Source organism: Misgurnus anguillicaudatus, chromosome 2 (assembly GCF_027580225.2).
Source record: "Misgurnus anguillicaudatus chromosome 2, ASM2758022v2, whole genome shotgun sequence".
Lineage (NCBI taxonomy): Eukaryota > Metazoa > Chordata > Actinopteri > Cypriniformes > Cobitidae > Misgurnus > Misgurnus anguillicaudatus.
The window spans coordinates 26320946-26335888 of NC_073338.2; the positions used below are offsets into that span (position 1 = coordinate 26320946).

At 36.6% G+C, this 14943-nt stretch overlaps 1 protein-coding gene across 8 annotated transcripts in view; it reads right to left on the reverse strand.

Moving 5' to 3' along the window:
* The window catches only part of tnika (TRAF2 and NCK interacting kinase a), a 116118-nt gene that overhangs the window by 4719 nt on the left and 96456 nt on the right, over positions 1-14943 (reverse strand). For 7 of the 8 annotated variants that reach the window (XM_073875553.1, XM_073875552.1, XM_073875550.1 and 4 more), the window contains 10 exons: positions 13361-13458; positions 9766-9944; positions 9405-9510; positions 7011-7154; positions 6311-6413; positions 5210-5380; positions 4952-5095; positions 4647-4781; positions 2861-2961; positions 694-843 (listed from right to left, as the gene is read on the reverse strand). In XM_073875553.1, the coding sequence (XP_073731654.1) occupies positions 694-843; positions 2861-2961; positions 4647-4781; positions 4952-5095; positions 5210-5380; positions 6311-6413; positions 7011-7154; positions 9405-9510; positions 9766-9944; positions 13361-13458 (1331 nt within the window). Of the gene's footprint in view, positions 1-295; positions 439-693; positions 844-2860; positions 2962-4646; positions 4782-4951; positions 5096-5209; positions 5381-6310; positions 6414-7010; positions 7155-9404; positions 9511-9765; positions 9945-13360; positions 13459-14943 lie in introns of those variants that run through there. The other variant, XM_073875566.1, reaches the window with a different exon arrangement.

A 14943-nucleotide genomic window follows, 5' to 3' on the forward strand; every position in this document is an offset into this window, starting at 1 on the left:
TAGACTAAGATAAAGCTCAGGGCACAAAGCCTATCTTAGATTAAAATAAAATTTAATAACAGCTCCAGCTTGACTGATGCATTAAATTACAGGGTTTTCAATAATGACCTCCGAGAACTCAGTATGGATAACTTGCCTTTATTACCAAGCCATTTTTTATCTTTTATATTTCTTGCCAAACTTGCAAATTATTATTAATAACCTAGCTACACAACATTTGAATGCTTCGACAAATGGAGTTTAAAGATAAGCTTATATGCTTCTTTCAAGGCTCCTAAAAATCATCCTCACACCTTTTCACACTTGCAGGTGCCATCAGGGGAACAGAATGTGTGTAGGCACATGTTGTTTCACCAAGATTAGACTATAAACCCCCAAGAGCCACATCATCAGGGGAACCTGAACCAATCAAGGCGAGGTTGCTCACGATCAGCTCCCCTACCCAGAAGCACAAATTGTGTTTTTACAGATGCCAAACCACAGCATGATGGTAGGCGCTTTTATCCAAAGTGACCTGCAGCGTGTGCAAAGTTATCCGTTTAATGTACATGTACGTTTTCTGGGAATTCTAAACCCGTTGTAGGTTAACTAGGAAAAACTAAATTAAAAAAAAATCGAATCTTTCAATGTTACTAATTAGATTATATACGCTGTTAAATTCCCATATTCGACAGCCCCACACTATACACTTACATGTGAAGGTATGTAAATGTCATATGGGTTTCCAGAATCCACATCTATCACATGAAAGCCCACACTAGAGCCATAGATGACCTTTAACCTCTGACCCTCTTCAACAGTCAGGTCAACCAGCTGAGGCTTGTGCTGCAGTTCTGTGAAAGACTTGAAAGAGAGAACAGCAGAATGGCTCAGTTATGGAGATTAATTTTTAAGGGTTATGAAAGTATTTAAAAGAACGTTAGTGCATGCAAACAGCACTTTTATGCTAGAAATACTTCACTTTATATACAAATGATTCCATTTACAATTACATGCTTTTATAGAAATAAAGACAGGTGGACAGATTTAATATAAAAAGACATGTCTAGTTTAATATGATGGTTCTCATTTATTATTATATTAATTGACTAAACGTCTCAGTCAAAATAAAAGTATATATGGTTTTATTAGATTTTAAATCACATTTTTTTTTAGGACGATAACACCACATGAGGTGTTCAGATGCAAAACCCTCTAAGTGTGTCTCGCATGTTTCTTTACCATTTTTTAATGGAAATGTAAAGGTTATTAGTCAGTAATTGAAATATCTTCTTTTCACAATTGTCACTTTAGTCATATCATTGGTAGGCTATTTAACCAATTTGCTGCAAACCCCTCTAATTGCTTTTTGGCAAAAACATGTCTTAAAAGGGGATTTTATAGAAGTACAAGACATAGTAAACAGATGCAAAATTACTAAAGATGCAAATAGAAACATTGCAAATGATGAAAGTCAGAATTTAAGTGTAGAAAAAAAAAAAACCTAAAGCAGACAATAGGGGGCACTGTGGTTCAGGTCCAAGTACTCACAAGAGTCATTTCACATTTATCTTCTGGGCACTTTGGGGACTTCGCTGAAATATCGAGGTTGTGTTTAACAGATTTTGCCAAAAAAGTGGTATTTCTGAATAGCCTGAGGCTGAGATCAAGCAGATTTAAAGCGAAACTATTTGATAACCATACAAAGATTTTGGTTCCAAAACGCAATAAATCCATTTTGACTAATTTGGGTAAAAATGTGTTTTCTATATCAAGAAAATGACATGAAGAAAACCACTATTCCAGAATTTGATTTTCAAAGATTGATTATAAAAACTGATTATTTTTTCTGCAAAATGCAATTAATCCATGACATGTTTTTTTTTTAAATGCTATAAATCTTTTGAATCAATATATAAATGTGCATTCATCTTTGCCATGTTAAATTCACTTAGTTGACTGATTGAAAAAATAAACATTAAATGGCATTTATCAAAACACTTACTTTGTCATATTAAGAAACACTGTCATTGCTGCTGTCATCGCTGAACTTTTTTGACAGCGATCAGCTGTAAAATGTTTTGGTCCTGCTTGATTTTCGTTGACTTCGACTAAAATAATGGAACGTTTTTTCAATGTGTTAGCACAACAGAAGCTTGATGCTGTCGGGTGAGAACCAACAACAAAAGGCATTTTTTTTCTTCTCCCGAGTGCCTCTCACATAAATTATTTGATTTTGATGGCTTACGTTGCTTTCCCGCTACAGAAAACCACCACAGGTTTATCAATGCCATCAAACTATTATTTTGTTTTTGTTTTTTTTGCTGATCACGAAGTAGATGAGGAAAATTAGGATTCTGTGTGTATTCAACACACCGCCATTATTGTTTACAATGCGTGGAATGGTGCGCTGTGATTTGTTGAGTGGATTTATTGCATTCTGCAGAGGAGGAGGACTGACGTTTGTCGTGGTTTGGAAAAAAATAGAGAATAACACAGAATAACACAGCGTATATCAGATTTTGCGTAAAATTAAGAATTTACTTTTTAATGCTGACCTGATACAATACTTTTTTTTTAATGGTGTTTATCGCATTTTGGAACCAAACTCTTCAAACAATATATGACGAGAAAATCTGTTAATATATACTATCTCATTTTGATGGTGGCGGCGTTTAGTAGCTTTTGCATCTGAGCTCTTCAAATATTCTATTCTATATACTATATATTAATAATTTTTCCATTGTCTGTGGATTCTTTTCTTTTTATGTAAAGCTGCTCTGAAACAATCCAACATTGTAAAAAGCACTACATATAAAAATTTTTATTAGAAAGAAAGAAAGAAAAAAACAAACAGAAAGAGAGAAAAAAACAGTGATACCTTGAAAGCCATGAATTTATGGTACGGCTTGGGGGCCCATGCATAAATCTCAACAGCGTTTTTCAGTGCGATCACCAGGAATTTGATTCTCTCGTATTTCACTGAAAACAAAGTAAAGTCTTTTAGTCACCTGTGTTTTATTTACACAGTAAGCAGACTGTCCCATGCTGCCACTCTCCATGCTGTCAGAACTAAGCAGAATGCCAATCCTCTCCATTGATATCAGAGATTTACACATTAGCCAGCTGCTCTATCCTTAACACTCTGCTCTAACAGAAAAGATGTCATCATTTGAACCCCATATAAGAACCCTTAAAAATACAGGCTTACACAGAGCAACAACATTCACAGAAATGTCCTTAAAGGAATAGTCCATTTTCTTAAAAGAAAAATCCAGATAATTTACTCACCACCGTGATGTCATCCTAAATGTTGATGTCTTTCTTTGTTCAGTCAAGAAGAAATTATGTTTTTTATGCTTCGTTTGGGATTGTTTATAGTCCTTTGAAACTCAGTTGAAAAAAACTGTTAAGTGTTGAGTTAAGTATTAAGTGTTGGGCTCTATTAAAGTCCATTAAAATGAGAAAAATCCTGCAACGTTTTCCTCAAAAAACATAATTTCTCCTCGACTGAACAAAGTAAGACATCAACATTTTGGATGACATGGTGGTGAGTAAATTATCTGGATTTTTCTTTTAAGAAAATCGAATATTCCTTTAAGTGTTGAGTTAAGTATTAAGTGTTGGGCTCTATTAAAGTCCATCAAAATTAGAAAAATCCTGGAATGCCTTCCTCAAAAAACATCTCTTCCCGACTGAACAAAGAAAGACATCAATTTTTTGGATGACATGGTGGTGAGCAAATAATCTGGATTTTTTGCTTAAGAAAATTGACTATTCCTTTAAGGCAGTGGTCTCCATCCTTTTTGTGAGCAAGGGCTGCCTACCACAATGGATAAAACAATCTGGAGGGCTACTTTTTGATATGGTCCACTCAAAACTTCTTTGTTGTACTTCATTTTATTTTGCCAAGCGAATATAAAAAATATGTGATAAATAAATATTAATATTGAGACTATTAATAGAATGTGCTTTGGCGGGCACCATGTTGAAGATCACTGCCTTAAGGCCCAAGTATAGTTCACTTTGTGCGCGTAACAGTGTGTGTGATGGAAATTCGTCATCAGAATAGTGCACATACACGCACCACCAGATTTTTGTTTGCGCGGTCACTCATGCGCATTTATTCACAAGGTGGTAAATGTGTCCTGGGGGCGTCGACTAACAAAGTAGTCGATTAAAAACTGCAATAACAAAATGGAACGGAATGAGTACAAGCTATTTTGACAATAAATGCCATACTATATATGAGAAATTTTGCGAAGACCTCAGGAAGTACCCTCGTTTATAAATTAAAGAGTACTGTTTATATACGTTCATGTAGTCACCTCTTTAAACTCGCACAACTGCTCATTTCGAACCCCTGTAGGCCAGGAGTGGTATTGCATGCGTCCAACACCAATGTACGCTTTCGAGTCAAATGGAGTACGCTTTGCATTAGACTGTACGCCAGTATACGTGTCAAAAATTAACTATACTACCAAAATTTAGTGTGAAGATATGTGATGCCTAAAAGGATCTGTGAGAGAAAACAAAACTAATCTGTGCAACCTTGAATTGTGTTAACAATTTGCAAAACCGTGTTATGTCAATGCAATAATTACAACATTTGAATCAAAACATTGCACTTTTTGGAGGCATTTGACTTTAAAAACATATTCACTTACCAACTTTATAGTGTATGCAGCCTTCCAGATCACCGACAGTAATCCAGCCCTGTTTTTTCTCTACCTCCGGGTCATTGTGCAGTATTCTGTTTCTCAGCCATGACAAATAGTAGACACGTAGCTTGTTTTTCTTCCCTAAAAAACACCAGCGAGATGGCAGAAGCGATCATACAACTTTATGCGTGTCCCCAGAAGACACACAAGGGCTGCCACCAGACTTTAAAAATCTATACTTAAATTTAATCTGACTGCGGTACATGACACGGAAATACTGTTTGATGACCGTGTCAAGCTTTAAGACAAACCTGATATGGTGACCAGGACGTTTAGACCCTCCAGCACTTCCATCTGCTGGAAGCGCCGGCGAGTGATGAGGTTATAGACCTTCCCCTGACCGCTTCGGTCTAGCAGCATTAGGCCGTTCTCGGTCCCCACCAACAGGTTCACCCCTGTGCAAATACAAGCTTTAACACTATGCAACCTGACACAGCTGCTACAAACAAGAATTATGGTTACGACCACAGGCAATTGAATGAAGAATTGCTCTGAAGCTGAGTATGTACCCCATAGAGCAGCACACAGGATCTCCGAGTTGAAGCGTTTCTTGTATTTGCGGATCTCTGGTGTGTCGCTGTGAGGTCTGATGTTGGTGGGGTTGACGTTGACCACAGAGATCTTGCGAGCTTCGTTTAGTTTGGCTTGCTCCTGACGTAAAAGCTCATTCGCAAACAAAGCTGGAAAGGTGAGAAGACACAGGTAAATATTATGCAACTTTAATGATGGTTTATACAATATGGAAATTATGTTTTTTTGAGGAAAACATTCCAGGATTTTTCTCATTTTAATGGACTTTAATGGACCCCAATACTTAACAGTTTTAATGCAGTTCAAAATTGCAGTTTCAAAGGACTCTAAACGATCTCAAACGAGGCATAAGGGTCTTATCTAGGTTAGCGATTGTCATTTTTGACAAGAAAAATAAAAAAATATGCACTTTTAAACCACAACTTCTCATCTATCTCAGGTCCTGTGACACGCCAGCACGACCTCACGTAATTGTGTAATGCCGTGGAAAGGTCGCGTGTTACATATGTGAAACGCACACTTGCGGACCATTTTAAACAATAAACTGACACAAAGACATTAGTTAGTATCATTCCACATACAACAACATCGGAACGGTCCTCTTTCTCCACACTTGTAAACACTGGGGCGGAGTTTCGCATACGTCCTCCGTGACCTCTTGACGTGATGACGTATTGCGTGAAGTTGCGCTGGTGCGTCACATGAACGGAGATAGACGAGAAGTTGTGCTTTAAAAGTGCATATTTTTATTTTTCTTGCCAAAAATGACAATCGTGTCGCTAGATAAGACCCTTATGCCTCGTTTGAGATCATTTAGAGTCCTTTGAAACTGCAATTTCAAACTGCATTAAAACTGTTACGTGTTGGGGTCCATTAAAGTCCATTAAAATGAGAAAAATCCTGGAATGTTTTCCTCAAAAAACATAATTTCTTCTCGACTGAACAAAGAAAGACATCAACATTTTGGATGACATGGCGGTGAGTAAATTATCTGGATTTTTTTAAGAAAATTGACTAATCCTTTAATGTATGCAGGGATTGATAAAACGATTGGGTTGTTTATGGGTTTGTTTACTTACCGGCTGCTGAGCTTTCGTCATTGTCGTCTGTGGGGGAGGTCTGATACACGCGAGGGTCCACAAAAGGAGTGAAGGAAGCTTTCGATCCACCGCCAAGACCAAACTGATAAAACAACAAAGAACCTTATCAGCCTTAGCGGGAAGATTTACAGCGGGCAAGCAAAAAAAAAAGAAACAGTCTGGGTTTGTGGCTAAAAGGACAAAAGAAACACAAATCATGTGTTTGAATAACAGAAAAGACAGAATAATGGAGGCAACTATGACTCAGCAGGCAATTTAAGTCAAGCTACATATTTATAAAAATACACCCGTCGTCTAGATAGAGAAAAAATATACTTGGAGATTTATTCAAATGTATTATTGGGATGATATCGGACACTTTTATTGATAAACACTAGACAGCTTTCTATAACACTATATATCATGATTGATCTGCAGTCAAATAGTTTTGTATAATGTATAAAGCTATATTTGCATGTTGTTCTCATGTCCTACGCTTTTTTATGTCTCTTGTAATAATAATAATAATACATTTTATTTGTATTGCAATTTATATTTAACAATCTCAAAGTGCTACAGAATAACAGTCTAAAAACAAACCTAAAACAGACTTGTAGTACTCTGTGGTCTCGCATAAACAAACAACTTAGGGAGTGTGTGCATTAACCACAGCTGTTTTGTCTCTCATTGTGTTATCTACCTCGTCCATAGAGTCCAGGTCCTGGGAATTGAGTCCGGTTGGAGTTCCTGATGGTGAGTGGCTTTGCTGCAACAGGTCTGGAAGATTCCCATGACCCGCGAAACCATTGCTCTCGCCGTGGCCCAAACGTTGCCTTTCATTTGTCTATACAGAGAATCAAACTCGAGTTATAAATGGAAGCTTGTTAATTCTATATTGCACGATGTGCGTGTATATGAAACAATATATTCCCAATACGGACAGGGGTAGAGTATATGTTGTTCCCCTGTCTATACTGAAATGATTGTGTATAGTGTATTTACTGAAAGTGACATACGCATACTTGACAACGCATAGTAAACACATACTGCAAGTTGTGAACATGCACACAACCGAAGCAGTGGGCAGTTATCTCAGGGTCCGGGCTGTTTATACCTGGTCTTAAGATACGTTTTTGTCGACCGGATAACAAGTGGACGGGAACCACATATTTACGTTTATACCTTGTATCTCTTTTGACCACTTCTGTCCTGATTACTTTGAGGGGTGGCCTGTGGAGACTGTGGGTGAGTCCTTCTGCTTTCGTTTAAACGCGATCAGGAGAAATGAAGGGTTTAAATGACGCGCAATAAAATTAGGTCAAAGTTCGCTGCTTGTGTTGTTTGTAAACATGTTGCACAATGTTTTTTTACATGTATACGTAAAAGCATGTGCTTTCTGCCTTCTTGCATTTTACACAAATGGTACTTGTTTTGGTGTCATGTTTTTTGGGGCACAACTGGCATCAGCTGTATTCATCTCTGGATTATCTGTGGGTCTGAATTATTCTGCTTTACATAGTATTTCATATACATTGAAAATAGAAATGATAGTTCACTTTTACTTTTCTGTGTCTAAGGAAGTCTTTATCAGTACTGAAAATAGTGAGAAAAAGCAAATTTTTCCCTTTTTAGGGTAATAAAACATCAACATATACGCAATAATTGTATTTAATGGGTGTCTATACAGTTGCCTTGCAACAAAAAAATATGTGTCAAATTGACATGAACATCAAAATTGTAAAAAAAATGCATGTGTTTTAAAAAACCCCACTTCAAAACCAAGGTTATTATAGTTTTCAAAAAAATATTAGTTTTTATTTTTATTAAGTTTTGTAACGTGTTATTTTATTTCAGTTTAGTTTTAGTTCTTTTAAGTGGTGCATAAATAGTTTTGATTTCGTTTCTATTATTTTTAAAAAAATCATTACTTTTAGTTTTTATTTAGTTTTAGTCTTTACCATAATATCATGGTTGTTTACCTACACTTTGCCAAATCTGTAATATGAGTGACTCCGTGATCAACTGCTGATCCAATAACATTTAAAAATTGAAAACGCAAGTTTTGTTTTCCAAAATTTTAGTTAGTTTTGCAGGGCCACATTTTAGTTATATAGTTTAGTTTTATTTAGAAACCTTCATTTTTATTTTATTTCAGTAAACTAAATTTTTTTTTACTAATAGTTTCAGTTTTCGTGATAGTTTTCCTTTACTATAATAACCCTGTTCAAACACATCAGTGTATCCTAACTTTGCATGCATGTTCATGGCCCTAAATGAGAAAAGGACAAAATGTCTGGAAGAAACATCATATACATTGTATATAGAAATGATAGCTCACTTTTACCATCTGTGGCTGTAAGTCTTTTTCAGTACTGAAAAGAGTGAGGAGAAGCATTTTTACCCCATTTCAGGATAGTAAAACACCAATATAGCAACATACATACCATAATATTTTTTTCCTACTATGAAAAGTCAATGGACCCCATCTTTAAAGTGGACTACTCCTTTAAAAATCTAAACTGGTCAAACTGACCCAGAACATAATATAACATTTAATGTTAAACTATGTGAGTGGCACGGCAAGGAATTGAGCAGCGTCCAGAGTCACAGCGGACAGCCGCCGCCGGTGTGCGTACATTCATATAAAATAATGTGTTCTGTTTTTAGATTCATGGCGTGACACAGCTCTTCTTGTCTGGTGTGTGACCCCCTAAGGGGCAGTTTACACAAATTTTTTCAACCGTAAACAACAACAGCGTTTACAACAGCACTTTTGAAAGTGCATGGTTTTAAAAATGATGCCTTGTTGCCTCCATGTAAACTACTGTACATAACCGCAAAACTGTGATAATGGTGACGTCTTGCACATGTGGCAAATGTAACCAAAACAACATTGGCAGCCAATACAGGACTGTGTTTCTCCAAGAAAAACTTTACAAAATGTTGGTGTTAATGTTGGCGAATCTGTGTAAATGTGAATCTTTTTAAATGAATCGTTGCAGGTCCATGAATTTTTTTTAAACGCAAATGCATTTTTCTGTGTTTCACTACACCGTTGTCCTGTAAACGTAGCCTAACTGGCATAGACACTTACCTCTCTCCTTCTCAGAGTGCTGTCTTCAGATTCATCGTTGTAGGAATCGCCAAAAGAATCATCATGAGTGCTTGTGAAAGACTCATTATTCCCCTGAACTGAGGGCCTGGAGGAGACGAGCCAAGCAACATGTTTATTTTTGGCCTTTTAGCAACTTTGATTAGGTAGTGGAAAGTACAAGTTGACTGATTTACTATGTTTGCTAGCCAATAAAAATTGGCTACGAATTGCATTTTTTAAATCAAGAATCAAGAAATGACACAAACCAGATTCAAACTCCAACCATATCTAAATATGTCCCAGCATGTTCGTATTAGGAAAACGATTAATTTTGAGGAGGACTGGAGGCATGTGTTCTTACATGATTCTGGGAATGTCGCTGACTGGTACCGTGCCATCATGCCCCACATTCTCACCATCCTCATCCTCACTACTCTCAGAGTCCTCGCTTGAGGACGAGTAGTCGGTGAGTTTGAGAGGCGGTCGATTGATCTCATCTATTCGTAGTTCCCTCAATTCTTTAGCAAGTGCAGTCAGATCCTGAAAGGGAGATTAGTTATATGAGAGTCATTAAAGCTATAACATAAAAAAGTAAATCTCATTTAGCAGGTCCACGATCTTTATTAAAAGTTTGCTCAAGTTTAATTACAAAGATAAGACAAATATGCTCGATTTGGTGTCTCAGCCAGGTCAATGGTTAAATCTGGGTAATGGTTTTAGAGAAATTCTGGGCACCGACACTGACCCACAAACAATCTGTAAAGTTATTTTCTTTTAGCAGAGGAATGTGACTGTTGAAAATGAAAAAGATATAACAAAAATCTCTCCCACACACTTAAATATACTAATAATATCCCCACCAACACAGAAAACGAAGAATGCTCAACAACACTAAAAATACATTCAGTGCATTTTGGAGCTCTCATGCAAAGGTCATCTGTAATCAGTTCACATTTAAACCATAATCTCAGCTCTTGGCCTAAAACAAGGATGCCCTCTCATGAACTTCGGTTGCTTTGGAAACAGCGAGGCTGCCAACAAGTGCCTGGGGTTATTTGTGTTTGAACACTACAATCTGTGCCAAATGGGGGGCGGTAGACAGCCCCCCACACACAGAGAGACTCCATTGACAAAGCCACTGGCAATCCAGCTTGGTGAGAAAGTTTAGGGGGTGAAAGAGAACAAGCTTTTCTCAAGTCAGCACTGCTATTGAGATTAGCAGACAAGCATTCCCACAGTCCTCTGCCAAGCAACCTTTAGAGCGAGGACGGACAGAAAGATGGATGACAATGTCACCGAGCTTTACTCTGGCTTTACAGCCGTGATTAAAGTTCTGGTGACAAGTTGGATAAAGAGGACAGAGAGAGAGAAGAACAGAAGAGAGTTTTGCAGAAAGAGAGAGATAGAGAGAACTGGAGCTGGTTAATGCAGATTTGTAGGTCAGACAGCTAATTATGTAGACAGCTCTAGTTCCCCGTTTAAACATGCATCATGCCATATAGACATACTCTAGTTTTCAAACACCCAAAATATCATCCCTTTATTTTTTCACTTATTTTGGTTCTTCATGAAGGGAGGTCTTTCTTGATCTCTCTGCTTTCCTAAATTGCAGTTCTGCATCCTGTTTGGTTATTTAATTCAAATTAAACTCAGATGAATGAACTGAAATAAAGGTTAATGTGGACCATATTGAATAGAACTGACAATGCATAAAACTAAAAAAAGTCTGGGCTTACTGGCTTAATATGCTCACAAAAGGAAACCTTGAAGGGGGGGATTTAAAGCTGTTTTACACATTCTGACTTGACACTATTAAAGAGTTGGGCACATGTCACATAACTGGGCATGCGCATAAAAGTTTAAAATAACTTATTACTCTAATAATAGCTTACCTTTGCGCATTTATGCAGCCTAGGGGTGTGTCATATTGACAAAAATTCATACCTGGATCCTTTGCAGTCTACTACAACAGACACTATTTTTGAATCTATAAAAATGTGTTTGGGAAAGTCTTATATTGTTCTAGCTTCCCCCTACAACATATTTATATGATTAATAGGTTAATGTTGATGTTATAAACCAAACAGAAAGAATTCAAGTGAACAGTACTAAACAGTAGCGAACTTGAAGCAAAAATAAATTTCAGCAAATGCAAACTTCAATCAAACATAATAAGAGGTGAAGTATAGCTTTAGCCAACAGAAATGCTTATTGCTTTAATGTAGGGAGTTCCTCTTCTTCACCCATTTCATGCTGTTATATTTATAATAGTTCAGTGCGTGTATATTCCCTCACACGCGTTCTCCGACAAAAAAGCGTGGCCGGCTAAAGTATTAAAAATGAATATGACGTTAATTTTTAAAAGTGTGAGAGGTCCGTGCACGTCCTCCGCTAGCAACACAGAAATAGCAAAAAGTGCAATCGGCTAAACGAGCATTAAATATTAATATGACTTTGATTTTATTGATTTTATTAGTTTATATTTACAAAACTTATCAACAAAACATCGATTAAAATTAAGAGACAAATGATATGAAACGAAATTCATTTTAAAGTAGCAAACAAAACTTAAATTAAACTTGAAAATAATGTCTGACCCATTACAATTCCCCTTCATATTGGCCTTTACAACGCCCTATATGGCGTTTAAAATTACAATCTATCTTTCGTAATAAGGTAACTAAGCTTAAACAAAACATAAACAACATTACAACAATTTTCAAACATAAATATAAAACAGACATTATCTATAAGGATACATGTTAAAACAATCTTATATAGCGTTTATAATAGCTGGTTGGTAGATGTTTACTATTTTTGGCAAAACCTCCGTTGCAAACCTCCATTTACCTGAATAAAAATAATTTTTACTTTGAAAATGATGCGCTGTCACGTTAAAATCAGCTGTTCGTTTACATAAGACTCCGTCTTCGTTCATTTACACTGCAGCACAACGTCTGAGTTTTCAAACTAAAACAGGGTCTGCAGCGTTTGCGAACGAATCCGTTTATGAGGGTCAAAAACGGTGGTGTAAGGTAAATAAAAAGCGTAAACGTAGCAAAAGTAACTCGTTTTAAAGGATAAACGCATTCATGTAAACATAGCCTACATCTGTGCCGAATGCATTTCACCAGAGTTCGTACAAGATTCTGAAAGGGCTTTTTTTAGTACATGAGAGATTCATGGGTAACAATCTTGCTTTATTTCTTTTATAGGTAATTTCAGTTGTGGAAGTACGGTTGAAGCCCATATATGGGCACTTTAACCGAAATGGTGCATACACACACCAATCAAAAGCCAACACAAAACCAACGTCACCAAAGATGTGTGTTTTTGTTCGTGAGGGAAATTTAAGCTTGTTCAACTTCCCAATGAACCCAGCATTATGGAAACAATGGGCATATCTGGGGTAGCATCGAAGTTGTGCAAATGTGTTTGTTTAAAGCCAGATTTCGTTGAATTGGGCGTTCCCAACCGGGTCATGAGTCGCAGACGTCAAGTAAAAAACATCAGATGTCTGTGTTTTGTTGGCAATCGTTGTGTAAGTGCATATATAATGTAACTGACATGAACATGTAGTGAATCATAAGTTGTGCAGGGATAGTTGTATAATATTTTGCGTGCGTTTCTTGTTCGTGACTCACTCCGCCCGTGGTACGCCTCCAGGGGTACTGGTTTTTCCAGAAAATTTGCAGTAGACCTGATCTGTTTTTAATAAATCTGATAAAACTAAAGACTCTTCTGAGATTTGAAGGATGCAATACTACTCTATAAATACTGTGTTATGTGACCTTTAAACTATTAACATATAAAAGGTTGTTTTAAGGCCAATACTTAATCCAAACAAATTAAAGGCCTAAAGCAAATTCCAGGTATGCAAGACAATAAGACTAATAAGTTGAAACTTGAGACAGTAACCAAAGAATAGTGAGAAATGTTTAAGGGTATGAACATACCGCTGGTCGATTTGGTTTGTTCGGTTCTTTGACTTCATCCTGACTGGGCTTCGGGGTCTCTTGTGATGGAGCTGGAGATCCGCCTGATTTACCAGAGCCTGGAAAACACATATATGGTAAACCAAACTTTTTAGGATTGGTTGGAAGAACCAAATATATACATAAACACGGTCAATAAAAAAACCCATAAGGAATAATTGAATTGACTCCTAATAGATTCTGCCAATAAACTGGTATTTCTGAATGGCCGGGATTAAGCGGATTTGAAGTATTTGATGAACGTAAAATACGTGCCGAGAGAATTCGGTCAATACTGCCATCTAATTTTTAAAGGATGTGGCATTTAACAGCTTTTGCATCTAAGCTCATGACAGAAGTGCAAACGTTACAACTTGCCCCATAGGTGGGGTTAATTGTAACACTTATTAAATTAAATTTGCAGGCAAATATTTCATTACTATTTTGTCTACACTTGAAGTGAATATTGTTTATATATCTGTCTATAATAGACGGGTATCTACACTTTTCATCCCTCATCTAACAATAGTTCAATTATGAATGGATACAAATGTCTAAATATGTGAGAAAAAGCAGCACAATTATGACAACAATTTTTTTTATATATGTGACCCAGTCTGTAACAGCCATACTAAAGTCTCAAAATCAAATTCTGAGAAAGATTTTCTTCTGCCATTAATTTCATTATGATTTTAATCTTTGACATGACTTTATTCAATCAATATTAAAGATATGAACAAAAATAAATTTTGACACAATTTTTGATAAGACAGGCACATTTATTTTATTGGCAGAAAGCAATAATTTGTGTGTAGCCTATTTAAAACAACAGCAAGAATTACGCTAACGTTAGCTGTTTTCATATCGTAAGTGCCGAGGGGTTAGTTGTAACACAGCGTTACAACTAAACCCGCTCTGTGAAAATATTTTCAAGCCTACCAAAAACGTTGCTAAGAGCTGAAGACATATTTCAAAATAATGCAATGTTTAAGTCAACAAGACACTGATTAAGATGACATAACATTGGTTTTGGTATCTTACACGCCCAACTCAGAAACCTAAAAAAAACACATGATGAAAAAATGTACCTGCATGCCACCAAAACATTCTTTCATCAATAACTGGAAAAACAGTATACATTTCCATAAATTTGTGAGAAACCTTTTAGCAGCGTGAACACAATACGAAAAAACGAATCGCTCAACCCTGTGCAACAATGTAACTGGTCCGTGTTACAACTAACCCCATGTTAGTTTTTGCCCCGCGCACCCCTATAATAATAAGGTTATGGAATTATTGTAAACTAAAACACATCTGAAGAGTCATGCAGAGTAATTTTCAACCTATAAAAATACAGGCATGACTGGACCAGAATATCTAAATATGTAAATCAGGGCACTAATGCCTCCAACATGTCATACTCTACATCATCTCTCTCTCTGGAGAATGAGCACAGCACTGCACATCTGACAGGTGAACAGAGTGGAACAAGAGCTGAAGGATTTCAGCAAAAATAACCAGGATGGAGTGAGATGCTGCCAGCTACAGTCCCACAGAGGATGTCA